We start from the raw sequence: 15636 nt of genomic DNA, 5'->3' as shown, positions 1-15636 counted from the left end.
CTAATCGACCTGGCCGGGGTATCCTGGAAGGATATTGATCTCATCCCGTCAGTAGAGGATGCCTGGATATTTTTTTTAAATGCCTTCCTAACCATCTTAAATAAACAGACCCCATTCAAGAGATTTAGAACCAGGAACAGATATAGCCCTTGGTTCTCCCCAGACCTGACTGCCCTTAACCAACACAAAAACATCCTATGGCGTTCTGCATTAGCATCGAACAGCCCCCGTGATATGCAGCTGTTCAGGGAAGCTAGAAACCGTTATACACAGGCAGTTAGAAAAGCCAAGGCTAGCTTTTTCAAGCAGAAATTTGCTTCCTGCAACACTAACTAAAAGTTCTGGGACACTGTAAAGTCCATGGAGAATAAGAACACCTCCTCCCAGCTGCCCACTGCACTGAAGATAGAAAACACTGTCACCACTGATAAATCCACCATAATTGAGAATTTCAATAAGCATTTTTCTACGGCTGGCCATGCTTTCCACCTGGCTACTCCTACCCCGGTCAACAGCACTGCACCCCCAACCGCAACTCGCCCAAGCCTTCCCCATTTCTCCTTCTCCCAAATCCATTCAGCTGATGTTCTGAAAGAGCTGAAAACCTGGACCCCTACAAATCAGCCGGGCTAGACAATCTGGACCCTTTCTTTCTAAAATGATCTGCCGAAATTGTTGCCACCCCTATTACTAGCCTGTTCAACCTCTCTTTCGTGTCGTCTGAGATTCCCAAAGATTGGAAAGCAGCTGCGGTCATCCCCCTCTTCAAAGGGGGGGACACTCTTGACCCAAACTGCTACAGACCTATATCTATCCTACCATGCCTTTCTAAGGTCTTCGAAAGCCAAGTCAACAAACAGATTACCGACCATTTCGAATCTCACCATACCTTCTCTGCTATGCAATCTGGTTTCAGAGCTGGTCATGGGTGCACCTCAGCCACGCTCAAGGTCCTAAACGATATCTTAACCGCCATCGATAAGAAACATTACTGTGCAGCCATATTCATTGATCTGGCCAAGGCTTTTGACTCTGTCAACCACCACATCCTCATCGGCAGACTCGACAGCCTTGGTTTCTCAAATGATTGCCTCGCCTGGTTCACCAACTACTTCTCCGATAGAGTTCAGTGTGTCAAATCGGAGGGTCTGCTGTCCGGACCTCTGGCAGTCTCTATGGGGGTGCCACAGGGTTCAATTCTTGGACCGACTCTCTTCTCTGTATACATCAATGAGGTCGCTCTTGCTGCTGGTGAGTCCCTGATCCACCTCTATGCAGACGACACCATTCTGTATACTTCCGGCCCTTCTTTGGACACTGTGTTAACAACCCTCCAGGCAAGCTTCAATGCCATATAACTCTCCTTCCGTGGCCTCCAATTGCTCTTAAATACAAGTAAAACTAAATGCATGCTCTTCAACCGATCGCTACCTGCACCTACCCGCCTGTCCAACATCACTACTCTGGACGGCTCTGACTTAGCATACGTGGACAACTACAAATACTTAGGTGTCTGGTTAGACTGTAAACTCTCCTTCCAGACCCATATCAAACATCTCCAATCCAAAGTTAAATCTAGAATTGGCTTCCTATTTCGCAACAAAGCATCCTTCACTCATGCTGCCAAACATACCCTTGTAAAACTGACCATCCTAACAATCCTCGACTTTGGCGATGTCATTTACAAAATAGCCTCCAATACCCTACTCAACAAATTGGATGCAGTCTATCACAGTGCAATCCGTTTTGTCACCAAAGCCCCATATACTACCCACCATTGCGACCTGTACGCTCTCGTTGGCTGGCCCTCGCTTCATACTCGTCGCCAAACCCACTGGCTCCATGTCATCTACAAGACCCTGCTAGGTAAAGCCCCCCCTTATCTCAGCTCGCTGGTCACCATAGCATCTCCCACCTGTAGCACACGCTCCAGCAGGTATATCTCTCTAGTCACCCAATTCTTTCTTTGGCCGCCTCTCCTTCCAATTCTCTGCTGCCAATGACTGGAACGAACTACAAAAATCTCTGAAACTGGAAACACTTATCTCCCTCACTAGCTTTAGGCACCAACTGTCAGAGCATCTTACAGATTACTGCACCTGTACATAGCCCACCTATAATTTAGCCCAAACAACTACTTCTGTTCCAACTGTATTTAATTTATTTATTTATTTTTGTTCCTTTGCACCCCATTATTTTTATTTCTACTTTGCACATTCTTCCATTGCAAAACTACCATTCCAGTGTTTTACTTGCTATATTGTATTTACTTTGCCACCATGGCCTTTTTTGCCTTTACCTCCCTTCTAACCTAATTTGCTCACATTGTATATAGACTTGTTTATACTGTATTATTGACTGTATGTTTGTTTTACTCCATGTGTAACTCTGTGTCGTTGTATCTGTCGAACTGCTTTGCTTTATCTTGGCCAGGTCGCAATTGTAAATGAGAACTTGTTCTCAACTTGCCTACCTGGTTAAATAAAGGTGAAATAAATAAATAAATAAAATATATAGTTTATCCTAATCAATCCAAAGTGTATCATATTGCTCCTTTCTTTTCTGTGAATATCACTGAGACAGTGAGTGAGGATAGTAATGTGTGTGTGTGTGTGTGTGTGTGTGTGTGTGTGTGTGTGTGTGTGTGTGTGTGTGTGTGTGTGTGTGTGTGTGTGTGTGTGTGTGTGTGTGTGTGTGTGTGTGTGTGTGTGTGTGTGTATCGGTCTGTCCTACTAATCAATAACCCCGGTCACTGTGTCCCAGTCTCTCCTGCTCCGCTGCGACACTCATGGTAGGCTTTCCCTATGGGGATTTCCAAAATACTACCTCTTGTCTATTTAAAGTGGAACTGAAAGCGTTCATAACTACTTCGCATATATTAAACATCATAATACAATCACAATATCAGTCAAAAATATCAAATTCACAGTTTATGCTACAAAACCAACTGTACAAGAGATTTGAAATATAGCTTCTACCTGACTCAAAATTCCATGACGTACAATAAGGCATTGTTGGCAGAATAGATGGATGCAGTTCAATGTATGATTATATAACTCACCAATACATTTCTTGGTTCAAAAAGGTTTACTATCAGGTTGTAAATCACAGCTGGTCTGGTACATTGTTTGCTGCCTCCACCCATTTGGGATGCACTGTTTCAGTTTCAATATTTTGGACAAAAATGGACGCATGTAACTAAGGCTGGGATTGTCAATACAATCAAACTAGCAAGGGCAATGATCAATTGTCAGTCATAATGTGGCTAAAAAGGCTAGCATATGTATTTTTGTAGCTATTTATTTAAAAACACAGAGCCTAACATTAGCTAGCTGCTGGGAGGATGTCATGTCATTGAAGGTGGGGGTGAGTGACTGACTTTTTCCCCTCATATCATTTTGTGGCTTCAGTTAGATGCAGGTGTCATTTCGTTAGCTAGCAAGAAATGAGAATCACTTCACTAGATAATTAGCTATGCTGAACATGAACAACTGTTATCCAGTTAGCATATCTCTTGCGTTTGTAAATTCACTCTGGCTATCTCCTCCGATTTCAGAGTGTGCCAGAGCACAGAATAACTGATCAATTTACAACTGCGCAACTCTTTGGCAAAAAAGTAATTAAATTGTTGACAGCAGCACAGTTAGTCACTCACTAACGCTCTAGATAACATGCAAATAGATCTGCTGAGGCGATTAAAGTGGTCAGACTGAGTGAAGTAGATAGCAAGCTAGCCAACTTTAGCTAGTTAGCTTGGGTGCTTGACTGCCATTGTTGTGAGGAACGCTTGGACCAATCCTACTCCTTGTCCAGAGTGTCCAGTGTCAATAGTGCAGTGTGCGCTCTGAATGCTCCAAATTTACGAACAGACATCAGAGCGTACTCAGACACACTGGGGGCAATTTACGAACACACCCTTAGTTGTCAATCAAATGTATTTGGCATCGATGAAATGGGCAGTCAGAGAGGCAAGTTCCCATTCAGTTGTCAAAAATGTGGGTTGGGACAAGCATGCATTGGCAGGAAGGCAGCAGAAGCACGAGCAGTCTACTATTCTCCATTTATCAGTGCAATTTTGACGGCCAACTAGCTGAAAGTTTGAAAAGGTTTATCGAATGTTCCCTTGTTAGATTTTAGCTCATCTCACCATGGCTAGCATTAGTTGTTGATCTTGTTGTTGATGTGCATAACTGAGGGGGAGAGAGCTGCCCATTTCATGTTTTGTTAACAAATATTTGCAGAAATCCATTCAGGTTTATTTTGTATCTTTTGGTGAATGTGTTCTAATGATCTAATGTTTCACTTTTGCTACTGCCTGTAAACACACATTCCAGTTCAAAGTGAATGATGGCATTCCGAGTGGCAAAGGCTTATTTGCATAAAGGGTTACTGTAAATCTCTGATTGGCTATGGCACACCGGTTTGCATAGACTCAGATCCTGGACGAGACAGATGTTTTATTTACTGCAGTGTCTATTAACTGTCCAAACGCATGACTGCTTTCCCACTCTATATTTTTACTTTTTATTTTTTTAGAATGGCTCCAGAGGAGATGGCTGCCGTTTTACGGTCTCCTAACCAATTGTGCTATTGTGTGTGTTTTTTCGTGTTATTTGTAACCTATTTTGTACATAATGTCTCTGCCACAGTCTCTTATGACTGAAAATAGCTTCTGGATATCACAATTTACCTCTGTCATGACGTTGGCCTGGGGGGTTGGCCTGGGGGGTTTATGACAGTCATAAATACCTCTTCCCCCCTTTTTCCTCTCTCTACCCTACTAAAGTTACATTTGAAAAACCCTTGGTTAACATAGAGATTCTGTGAACGTCAGAATGTGGGGGGAAATTAACTATATTCTGGTAATCCGAACAATTGAACATATGGTACTTAATGAATATTATGTCAGTTCGGTTGTCATTACATTTACATTTAAGTCATTTAGCAGACACTCTTATCCAGAGCGACTTACAAATTGGTGCATTCACCTTATGACATCCAGTGGAACAGTCACTTTACAATAGTGCATCTAAATCTTAAAGGGGGGGAGGGAATACTTATCCTATCCTAGGTATTCCTTAAAGAGGTGGGGTTTCAGGTGTCTCCGGAAGGTGGTGATTGACTCCGCTGTCCTGGCGTCGCGAGGGAGTTTGTTCCACCATTGGGGGGCCAGAGCAGCGAACAGTTTTGACTGGGCTGAGCGGGAGCTGTACTTCCTCAGTGGTAGGGAGGCGAGCAGGCCAGAGGTGGATGAACGCAGTGCCCTTGTTTGGGTGTAGGGCCTGATCAGAGCCTGGAGGTACTGAGGTGCCGTTCCCCTCACAGCTCCGTAGGCAAGCACCATGGTCTTGTAGCGGATGCGAGCTTCAACTGGAAGCCAGTGGAGAGAGCGGAGGAGCGGGGTGACGTGAGAGAACTTGGGAAGGTTGAACACCAGACGGGCTGCGGCGTTCTGGATGAGTTGTAGGGGTTTAATGGCACAGGCAGGGAGCCCAGCCAACAGCGAATTGCAGTAATCCAGACGGGAGATGACAAGTGCCTGGATTAGGACCTGCGCCGCTTCCTGTGTGAGACAGGGTCGTACTCTGCGAATGTTGTAGAGCATGAACCTACAGGAACGGGCCACCGCCTTGATGTTAGTTGAGAACGACAGGGTGTTGTCCAGGATCACGCCAAGGTTCTTAGCGCTCTGGGAGGAGGACACAATGGAGTTGTCAACCGTGATGGCGAGATCATGGAACGGGCAGTCTTTCCCCAGGAGGAAGAGCAGCTCCGTCTTGCCGAGGTTCAGCTTGAGGTGGTGATCCGTCATCCACACTGATATGTCTGCCAGACATGCAGAGATGCGATTCGCCACCTGGTCATCAGAAGGGGGAAAGGAAAAGATTAATTGTGTGTCGTCTGCATAGCAATGATAGGAGAGACCATGTGAGGTTATGACAGAGCCAAGTGACTTGGTGTATAGCGAGAATAGGAGAGGGCCTAGAACAGAGCCCTGGGGGACACCAGTGGTGAGAGCGCGTGGTGAGGAGACAGATTCTCGCCACGCCACCTGGTAGGAGCAACCTGTCAGGTAGGACGCAATCCAAGCGTGGGCCGCGCCGGAGATGCCCAACTCCGAGAGGGTGGAGAGGAGGATCTGATGGTTCACAGTATCGAAGGCAGCCGATAGGTCTAGAAGGATGAGAGCAGAGGAGAGAGAGTTAGCTTTAGCAGTGCGGAGCGCCTCCGTGATACAGAGAAGAGCAGTCTCAGTTGAATGACTAGTCTTGAAACCTGACTGATTTGGATCAAGAAGGTCATAGAGAGTCAAAGGATGCAGAAAGGGAGGAGAGGAGGGTTGAGGAGGCAGAATCAGGAGATAGGTTGGAGAAGGTTTGAGCAGAGGGAAGAGATGATAGGATGGAAGAGGAGAGAGTAGCGGGGGAGAGAGAGCGAAGGTTGGGACGGCGCGATACCATCCGAGTAGGGGCAGTGTGGGAGGTGTTGGATGAGAGCGAGAGGGAAAAGGATACAAGGTAGTGGTCGGAGACTTGGAGGGGAGTTGCAATGAGGTTAGTGGAAGAACAGCATCTAGTAAAGATGAGGTCGAGCGTATTGCCTGCCTTGTGAGTAGGGGGAGGGTGAGAGGGTGAGGTCAAAAGAGGAGAGGAGTGGAAAGAAGGAGGCAGAGAGGAATGAGTCAAAGGTAGACGTGGGGAGGTTAAAGTCGCCCAGAACTGTGAGAGGTGAGCCGTCCTCAGGAAAGGAGCTTATCAAGGCATCAAGCTCATTGATGAACTCTCCGAGGGAACCTGGAGGGCGATAAATGATAAGGATGTTAAGCTTGAAAGGGCTGGTAACTGTGACAGCATGGAATTCAAAGGAGGCGATAGACAGATGGGTAAGGGGAGAAAGAGAGAATGACCACTTGGGAGAGATGAGGATCCCGGTGCCACCACCCCGCTGACCAGAAGCTCTCGGGGTGTGCGAGAACACATGGGCGGACGAAGAGAGAGCAGTAGGAGTAGCAGTGTTGTCTGTGGTGATCCATGTTTCCGTCAGTGCCAAGAAGTCGAGGGACTGGAGGGAGGCATAGGCTGAGATGAACTCTGCCTTGTTGGCTGCAGATCGGCAGTTCCAGAGGCTACCGGAGACCTGGAACTCCACGTGGGTCGTGCGCGCAGGGACCACCAGATTAGGGTGGCCGCGGCCACGCAGTGTGGAGCGTTTGTATGGTCTGTGCAGAGAGGAGAGAACAGGGATAGACAGACACATAGTTGACAGGCTACAGAAGAGGCTACGCTAATGCAAAGGAGATTGGAATGACAAGTGGACTACACGTTTCGAATGTTCAGAAAGTTAAGCTTACGTAGCAAGAATCTTATTGACTAAAATGATTAAAATGATACAGTACTGCTGAAGTAGGCTAGCTGGCAGTGGCTGCGTTGTTGACTTTGTAGGCTAGCTGATTAAATTAGTTGAATTTAATCAATTTATTTCAGTTGACTGGTTTCCTTATGAACTGTAACTCAGTAAAATCTTTGAAATTGTTGCATGTTGTGTTAATATTTTGTTCAGTATACATGAGATAGCAGCATTGGTTGTGTGTCTAGCCATTTAATTAGATGTTCAGGAGTCTTATGGCTTGGGTAACAACTTTTTAGAAGCCTCTTGGACTTAGACTTGGTGCTTCGCTTGCCATGCGGTAGCAGAGAGAACAGTCTATGACTAGGGTGGCTGGAGTCTTTGTCAATTTTTAGGGCCTTCCTCTTACACTGCCTGGTACAGAGGTCCTGGATGGCAGGATGCTTGGCCCCGGTGATGTACTGGGCCATACACACTACCCTCTGTGTAGTGCCTTGCAGTCAGAGGCCAAGTATTTGCCATACCAGGCAGTGATGCAACCCATTAGGATGCTCTCTGGAGCAGGTTTTCATCAAGGACCTGTCTGCACTTTGCCTTGTTCATCTTTGCCTCGATCCTAGTCTCCCAGTGCCTGCCACTGAAAAACATCCCCACAGCATATTCTGCCACCACCATGCTTCACCGTAGGGATGGTGCTAGGTTTTGCCCAGATGTGACGCTTGGCATTCAGGCCAAAGAGTTCAATCTTGGTTTCATCAGACCAGTGAATCTTGTTTCTCATGTTATGAGAGTCTTGAGGTGCCATTTGCCAAACTCCAAGTGGGCTGTTGTGCAGTTTTCTGAGGAGTGGCTTCCGTCTGGCCACTCTGCCATAAAGGCCTGATTGGTGGAGTGCTGCAGAGATGGTTGTCCTTCTAGAAGGTTCTCCCATCTCCACAGAGGATCTCTATAGCTCTGTCAGATTGACCATTGGGTTCTTGGTCACTTCCCTGACCAAGGTCCTTCTCCCCCGATTGCTCAGTTTGGCCGGTCGGCCAGTTCTACGAAGAGTCATAGTTGTTCCAAACTTCTTCCATTTAAGAATGACGGGGACCTTTACTGCTGCAGAAAGGTTTTGGTACCCCTCTCCAGATCTGTGCCTCAACACAATTCTGTCTCAGAGCTCTACGGATAATTCAGATCTTCATTGTAAAGGGTTTAAACACTGTTTTCCATGCTTGTTCAATGAACCATAAACAATTAATGAACATGCACCTGTGGAACAGTCATTAAGACAGCTTACAGAGAGTAGCCAACTAAGGTCACAGTTATGAAAACTTTCTGCTGACTCTGAAAAACACAAAAAGAAAGATGCCCAGGGTCCATGCCCGTAAGGCTCACTTTTTTTCTTTCTTTATTTAATTTGAAGATTCTACATTAGAAAATACAAGTTTTTTTTGTATGATATGGCCTAATTGTAGAGGTCGGGTATATTAAAAGCTGTTATATAGTGCAGCCCTTGTTCGCGGATGTGAATCGGAATGATTACCTTTTAAGAAAACGTAATAAATATAAATAGATCTAATGTAGAGCTAGGATAAAGGATTATACATTAAAAAGCTGCATAGGGTCTATTGGAGTAGGCCTATATACGATCCCCAAAAATTGGTGTCATTACACTTTTACATTTAAAAAATGCATCTCAATATAAAAAATGTAAAGGATTATTATTGTTCCGATTCACACCGGCAAAATGGTTATAGTTAACGGTAGAACAAACACAATAACTGGTTTATGGAAGTACTTCTCTAAGCGAGAGGTAAATTACATATTTCTACAAACTATTTATGCTACCTTTTAAATTCTTGAACCTAATGATATAGGCCTAGGTGTAAAACAGCCGAGGTGTTAGAGCAACGACCCTGGAATAAAAACAAATTGTGTATGGGTGGAGAGAGGGTAGGTTTTATAGGTTCTTGCTCTGGAATGTCAGTACTGCATGTATTATTGGTCATCGTGCCATAGTCGATTGTAAGTTAAACTTGTGTATTCCTTCATGGGTAGTGTGATGCCTAATACCCTGACTGATTTAGGAATCTATGTTATTCAATTATTGCACCCACTGCTCACTTGCTCGCGCCAAAGAGTGTCTGCGTTGCCAAGGGCTAAAATATATTTCTGACGCAGATCGCGCTGCAAGTCCTGCCTTTCCCATCTCCTCATTGGTGTATAGAAGCAGGTACCCACGTGCCATCTGCTCGTTAGTTATACCCACGTGGGTGATTGAAAGATCAACTGTGTTGCTGGTTGTCATGGAAATACTATGAAAGTGTAGATGCCAATCACCATATAAGTTCAAAGATGAAAAAGTGTGGAAGGACGAGAGATGACTAGAAACAATTCGGTTGACCGTTTTATGTGTGGATTAATTGTCGGAGTAGAGGACCTTGTGCATTTCAGGTAAAATAACAACTCAATGTTTATATCCCAGGACAAACTATCTAGCAACAGCAAGCTAGCTAAATAGGACAAATTAGCTAGCAAGTGAAAGCTATCTAGCTAAATTGCCACACATGTTTAATGCTTTTCGACCAATCCCCAAATTAATGTCCTTGGTTCAGAGTTTGTTTTGATATTTTAACCTGCGTGTTGTGATTGCGTTTGGTGTAGGGGGACAAAATAAATTCACGCACGATGGCGCACGCGCGCAGCCGGTTTCGGTTCCATGTAAGACACATTTTTACTTGCAGTAATTAGCAGCTGTTACATTCTATGTTCCTTTTTCCTTCTTTGTCGGAATAAAACAGGATATAATGAGGACTACATGAAACATATCTTGAATATTATGGACATAAAGACCTGGTTTTGCGAAAAATATATATATATATATATATATATATATATATATATATATATATATATATATGTTGTTTCCTCTTCATTCTTTCTTCATTATTCAAAAAATTGAATCCAGTGACATGAGCAGGCTGGGATGACACTTTCTAAAATATGACAATGCATTTATAAGATTGTGCTGTTATTATTTCGATTAGTACTATCTATTATTGTTACTACTTTTTTTCTGACTGTTTTCCATGTTATTTGGTTGATTCTCTTAAAAAGCACCCTCATAGATATTTGTGTTGTCATGGGACTGCCCGTATTTCCCTCTGGCTTACGCCAATTAGCAGCTAAGTGCTTGCCTTAGGACGCAAAGGTGCAACATGATTCAATACGATGTTCTGATGGTCTTAGTAACAACAGGCCTAGATATGGGGGGAGGTTTTAATGGGTTGAATATTAGGACAATTGGAGGTTTACAAAGTTACAGCTACAGAACACAGTGCAAATATTATGGTACAGCTACAGTTGAAGTCAGAAGTTTACATACACCTTAGCTAAATACATTTCAACTCAGTTTTTCACAATTCCTAACATTTAATCCTCGTAAAAATTCCCTTCCTTAGGTCAGTTAGGATCACCACTTTATTTGAGGAATGTGAAATGTCAGAATAATAGCAGAGTGATTTATTTCAGCTTTTATTTCTTTCATCACATTCCCAGTGGGTCAGAAGCTCCTGACAGAGCTGGTGTAACGGAGTTAGGTTTGTAGGCCTCCTTGCTCGCACCCGCTTTTTCAGTTCTGCCCTCACATTTTCTATAGTATTGATGGCCAATCCAATACCTTGACTTTGGTTGTCCTTAAGCCATTTTGCCATAACTTTGGAAGTATGCTTGGGGTCATTGTCCATTAGGAAGACCCATTTGCGACCAATCTATAACTTCCTGACTGATGTCTTGATGTTGCTTCAATATATCCACATAATTTTCTTTCGTCATGATGACATCTATTTTGTGAAGTGCACCAGTCCCTCCTGCAGCAAAGCACCCTCACAACATGATGCTGCCACCCCTGTGCTTCACGGTTGGGATGGTGTTCTTCGGCTTGCAAGCCTCCCCCTTTTTCCTCCAAACATTATGGCTAAACAGTTACATTTTTGTTTCATCAATCCAGAGGACATTTCTCCAAAAAGTACGATCTTTGTCCTGTCTTTTTTTATGGCGGTTTTGGAGCAGTTGCTCAAGTTATGTCGATATAGGACTCATTTTACTGTGGATATGGATACCTTTGTATCTGTTTCCTCCAGGATCTTCACAAGGTCCTTTGCTGTTGTTCTGGGATTGATTTGCACTTTTCGCACCAAAGTACGTTCATCTCTTGGAGACAGAACACGTCTCTTTCCTGAGCGGTATGACGGCTGCGTGGTCCCATTGTGTTTATACTTATGTACTATTGTTTGTACAGATGAACGTGCTACCTTCAGGCATTTGGAAATTGCTCCCAAGGATGAACCAGACTTGTTACAATTTTCTTTCTGGGTTCTTGGCTGATTTCTTTTGATTTTCCCATGATGTCAAGCAAAGAGGCACTGAGTTTGAAGGTAGGTCTTGAAATACATCCACAGGTACACCTCTAATTGACTCAAATGATGTTAATTAGCCTATTAGAAGCTTCTAAAGCCATGGCATCCTTTTCTGGAATTTTCCAAGCTGTTTAAAGGCACAGTCAACTTAGTGTATGTAAACTTCTGACCCACTGGAATTGGGATACAGAGAATTATAAGTGAAATAATCTGTCTGTAAACGATTGTTGGAAAAAATGACTTGTGTCATGCACAAAGTAGATGTCCTAATCGACTTGCCAAAACTATAGTTTGTTAACAAAAAATGTGTGGAGGGGTTGAAAAACGGGTTTTAATGACTCCAAGTGTAACTTCCGACTTCAACTGTATATGGAGCATAAAACAATGTCAGCTCGTTTTGGGCTTAGTGGGACTATCATTGGTTTTTCAACAGGACAAGCACCCATTCTGAGAGGCGGTCGTGGGCCTCATTTGAGAGGTGTGGGGGAACGTGGTAGAGGAAAAGACCACGGACCAAGACAGCTGTAACAACAGCAGAGAGTGTCCAATGAAATCCGAGCAATAGTTGTAGACCATGTCGTAAATCATGGCATGACAATGATTCAACCAAACCTCAGAATATCAACCATGGCCTCAATCATCAGAACTTTCTGCAATGAGAACCGGTAAGTCTTCAGCAATCACTAAACATTAGACTACTCAATTGTCAAATTACCACATACAGCGGGGGCAAAAAGTATTTAGTCAGCCACCAATTGTGCAAGTTCTCCCACTTAAAAAGATGAGGCCTATAATTTTCATCATAGGTACACTTCAACTATGACAGACAAAATGAGAAAAAAAAATCCAGAAAATCACATTGTAGGATTTTTTATGAATTTATTTGCAAATTATGGTGGAAAATAAGTATTTGGTCAAAAAAAAAAGTTTCTCAATACTTTGTTATATACCCTTTGTTGGCAATGACAGAGGTCAAATGTTTTCTGTAAGTCTTCACAAGGTTTTCATACACTGTTGCTGGTATTTTGGCCCATTCCTCCATGCAGATCTCCTCTAGAGCAGTGATGTTTTGGGGCTGTTGCTGGGCAACATGGACTTTCAACTCCCTCCAAAGATTTTCTATGGGGTTGAGATCTGGAGAATGGCTAGGCCCCTCTAGGACCTTGAAGCCACTCCTTCATTGCCCGGGCAGTGTTTTTGGTATCATTGTCATACTGAAAGACCCAGCCACGTTTCATCTTCAATGCCCTTGCTGATCTCACGATACATGGCCCCATTCATTATTTCCTTTACACGGATCAGTCTTCCTGGTCCCTTTGCATAAAAACAGCCCCAAAGCATGATGTTTCCACCCCCATGCTTCACAGTAGGTATGGTGTTCTTTGGATGCAACTCAGCATTCTTTGTCCTCCAAACACAACGAGTTGAGTTTTTACCAAAAAGTGATGACCATATGACATTCTCCCAATCTTCTTCTGGATCATCCAAATGCTCTCTAGCAAACTTCAGACGGGCCTGGACATGTACTGGCTTAAGCAGGGGGACACGTCTGGCACTGCAGGATTTGAGTCCCTGGCGGAGTAATGTGTTACTGATGGTAGGCTGCTTACCTATTGCAGATTCAGTCTTCCCAGCCTGGTGTAGGTCTACAATTTTGTTTCTGGTGTCCTTTGACAGCTCTTTGGTCTTGGCCATAGTGGAGTTTGGAGTGTGACTGTTTGAGGCTGTGGACAGGTGTCTTTTATACTGATAACAAGTTCAAACAGGTGTCATTAATACAGGTAACAAGTGGAGGACAGAGGAGCCTCTTAAAGAAGAAGTTATAGGTCTGTGAGAGCCAGAAATCTTGCTTGTTTGTAGGTGACCAAATACTTATTTTCCACCATAATTAGCAAATGAATTCATAAAAAATCCTACAATGTGATTTCCTGGATTTTTTTTCTCATTTTGTCTGTCATAGTTGAAGTGTACCTATGATGAAAATTACAGGTCTCTCTCATCTTGTTAAGTGGAGAACTTGCACAATTGGTGGCTGACTAAATACTTTTTTGCCCCACTGTAGTAGGGGATGTGACGTAATGTGTTATTACTGTAATTTTCCCTTCAGAATTGAGACCAGGCCAAATAGGGGAGGCAGAGTCAAAATTCTGAATGACCAACAAGAGCGGGCTGTGGTCAATTTGGTTCGGGCCAGAAATGATATTCGCCTTACAGATATTTAGCAGCACATCTTGAACAATGACAACATGTTCAACAATGTGGAAGCCATAAGTTTGCCGACTATTGCATGCATGCTGAAAAAGGCACCAGGTGTCTCTTAAACAGCTATACTGTGTGCCTTTTGAAAGAAATGCAGACCGAGTGAAGCAACTGAGGACTGAGTACGTTCAGGTATGTTCAGTTTCAAGGTGCTTATTGTGAAAAATTCCCCCCAAATTCTACATCATTGTAATCCGTAATTCTCTTTCCAAAATGTATTTTTAGAGGGTGACGGAGTTGGATGCTGATGAAAACCACAAATTCCTCTTTTTGGATGAGGCAGGCTTCAACCTGGCCAAGACGAGGAAAGGCCAGAATTTCATTGGCCAGCGGGCAACCATCCAAGTACCTGGACAATGTGGGGCCAACATCACCATCTGTGAGACCATATCAGAAGATGGTGTGGTGGGACGCAAACCTCGTATCGGATCATATAATGCAGCTCTCCTTGTAACCTTCCTTGATGAGCTAAATCAGGTCTGTAAAGCTAATGGCTTGACCTATGTCATTGTGTGTGATAATGTCAGGTTCAACCATGTTCAAATGGTGCAAGCATGGTTTCAGGCCCATCCACAATTTACCACCCTGTACTTACCCCCATACTCTAATTTTTCTCCACATGGAGATGGAAGAGTATATGATAGGCGCCCTCACGAACAAGCCACCCTTCTCCAGGCCATGGATGACACATGCAATGACATCACATCAGACTAGTGTCAGGCCTGGATTCGCCCGAAGATTCTTCTTGAGTTGTTTGGATAAGGAAAATATTAATTGTGATGTGGATGAGAACCTGTGGCCAAATCCAGAAGACAGGGTTGATGGAAATATAGAAGTATAGTAATCAATCCTTTGTTTTGCTTTTTACAGTAAGCCAGGTGAGGAACACTGCGGTTGACGTTTTACTGTTTCTTTTTTGTAGCTAATTATTTTTGTTTTGATTCAAAGAAACCTGTTGTGATTATATTGTATTTCATCAATACATTTCAGATTTTGTTCAATGATTCCACTGTGTCTGTTGTATTCTCTCTACTAGTCATTTTACAGTGATGTATTTACATGTAGTTGTCACGTCCTGACCTTAGTTCCTTTTTTATGTCTCTATTTTAGTTTGGTCAGGGCATGAGTTGGGGTGGGAATTCTATGTTTTGTATTTGTGGTTTTGGCCTGGTATGGTTCCCAATCAGAGGCAGTTGTCAATCATCGTCTCTGATTGAGAACCATACTTAGGCAGCCTGTTTTCCCACTATGGGTAGTGGCTAGTTGTTTTCTGTCTTTGTATTAGTTACCAGACGGAACTGTTTCGGTTGTTCTGTTGTTTACTTTGTATTGTAGTGTTCAGTTCAGTTTAATAAAATGCCGAACACTTACCACGCTGCATATTGGTCCGATCCTTCCTACTCCTCCTCAGAAGAGGAGGAAAACCATTACAGTAGTAACATAATGAAACATGTAATACAATATTTAATGATTGTATGAACAACTACACAGTGAAACTATCAGTATCTTGTGTGTGGGTGATCTAAATAAATGTTACAATGGTATTTCATGATAAATGAGTTATTTGAACCAATGATTATGAAAGTGCAAAGTTCCTTTAAAGATGTGAATGCACAATGCAATGTTT

The 15636-nt window shown here is 43.3% G+C and overlaps 1 protein-coding gene across 2 annotated transcripts; it reads left to right on the top strand.

Annotated features, from left to right (window-relative positions):
* Positions 1-3320: 3320 nt before the first annotated feature.
* On the top strand, positions 3321-14977 carry LOC124040776. Of its 2 annotated transcripts, XM_046357870.1 has the most exons (5): positions 3321-3366; positions 12184-12415; positions 14099-14141; positions 14235-14486; positions 14635-14977. In XM_046357870.1, the coding sequence occupies exons 2-5, from the start codon at positions 12342-12344 to the stop codon at positions 14848-14850; spliced, it is 585 nt and encodes a 194-aa protein (XP_046213826.1). In that variant the 5' UTR covers positions 3321-3366; positions 12184-12341; the 3' UTR covers positions 14851-14977. The 2 variants fall into 2 exon arrangements, with proteins under 2 accessions (XP_046213826.1, XP_046213824.1); XM_046357868.1 differs by having other exon boundaries at positions 14235-14977.
* Positions 14978-15636: the final 659 nt, after the last annotated feature.

Source organism: Oncorhynchus gorbuscha, linkage group LG08, assembly GCF_021184085.1.
Source record: "Oncorhynchus gorbuscha isolate QuinsamMale2020 ecotype Even-year linkage group LG08, OgorEven_v1.0, whole genome shotgun sequence".
Taxonomy (NCBI): Eukaryota; Metazoa; Chordata; class Actinopteri; order Salmoniformes; family Salmonidae; genus Oncorhynchus; species Oncorhynchus gorbuscha.
The sequence above is the reverse complement of the archived record's forward strand: the minus strand, read 5'-3'. Positions and strand labels throughout refer to the sequence as shown.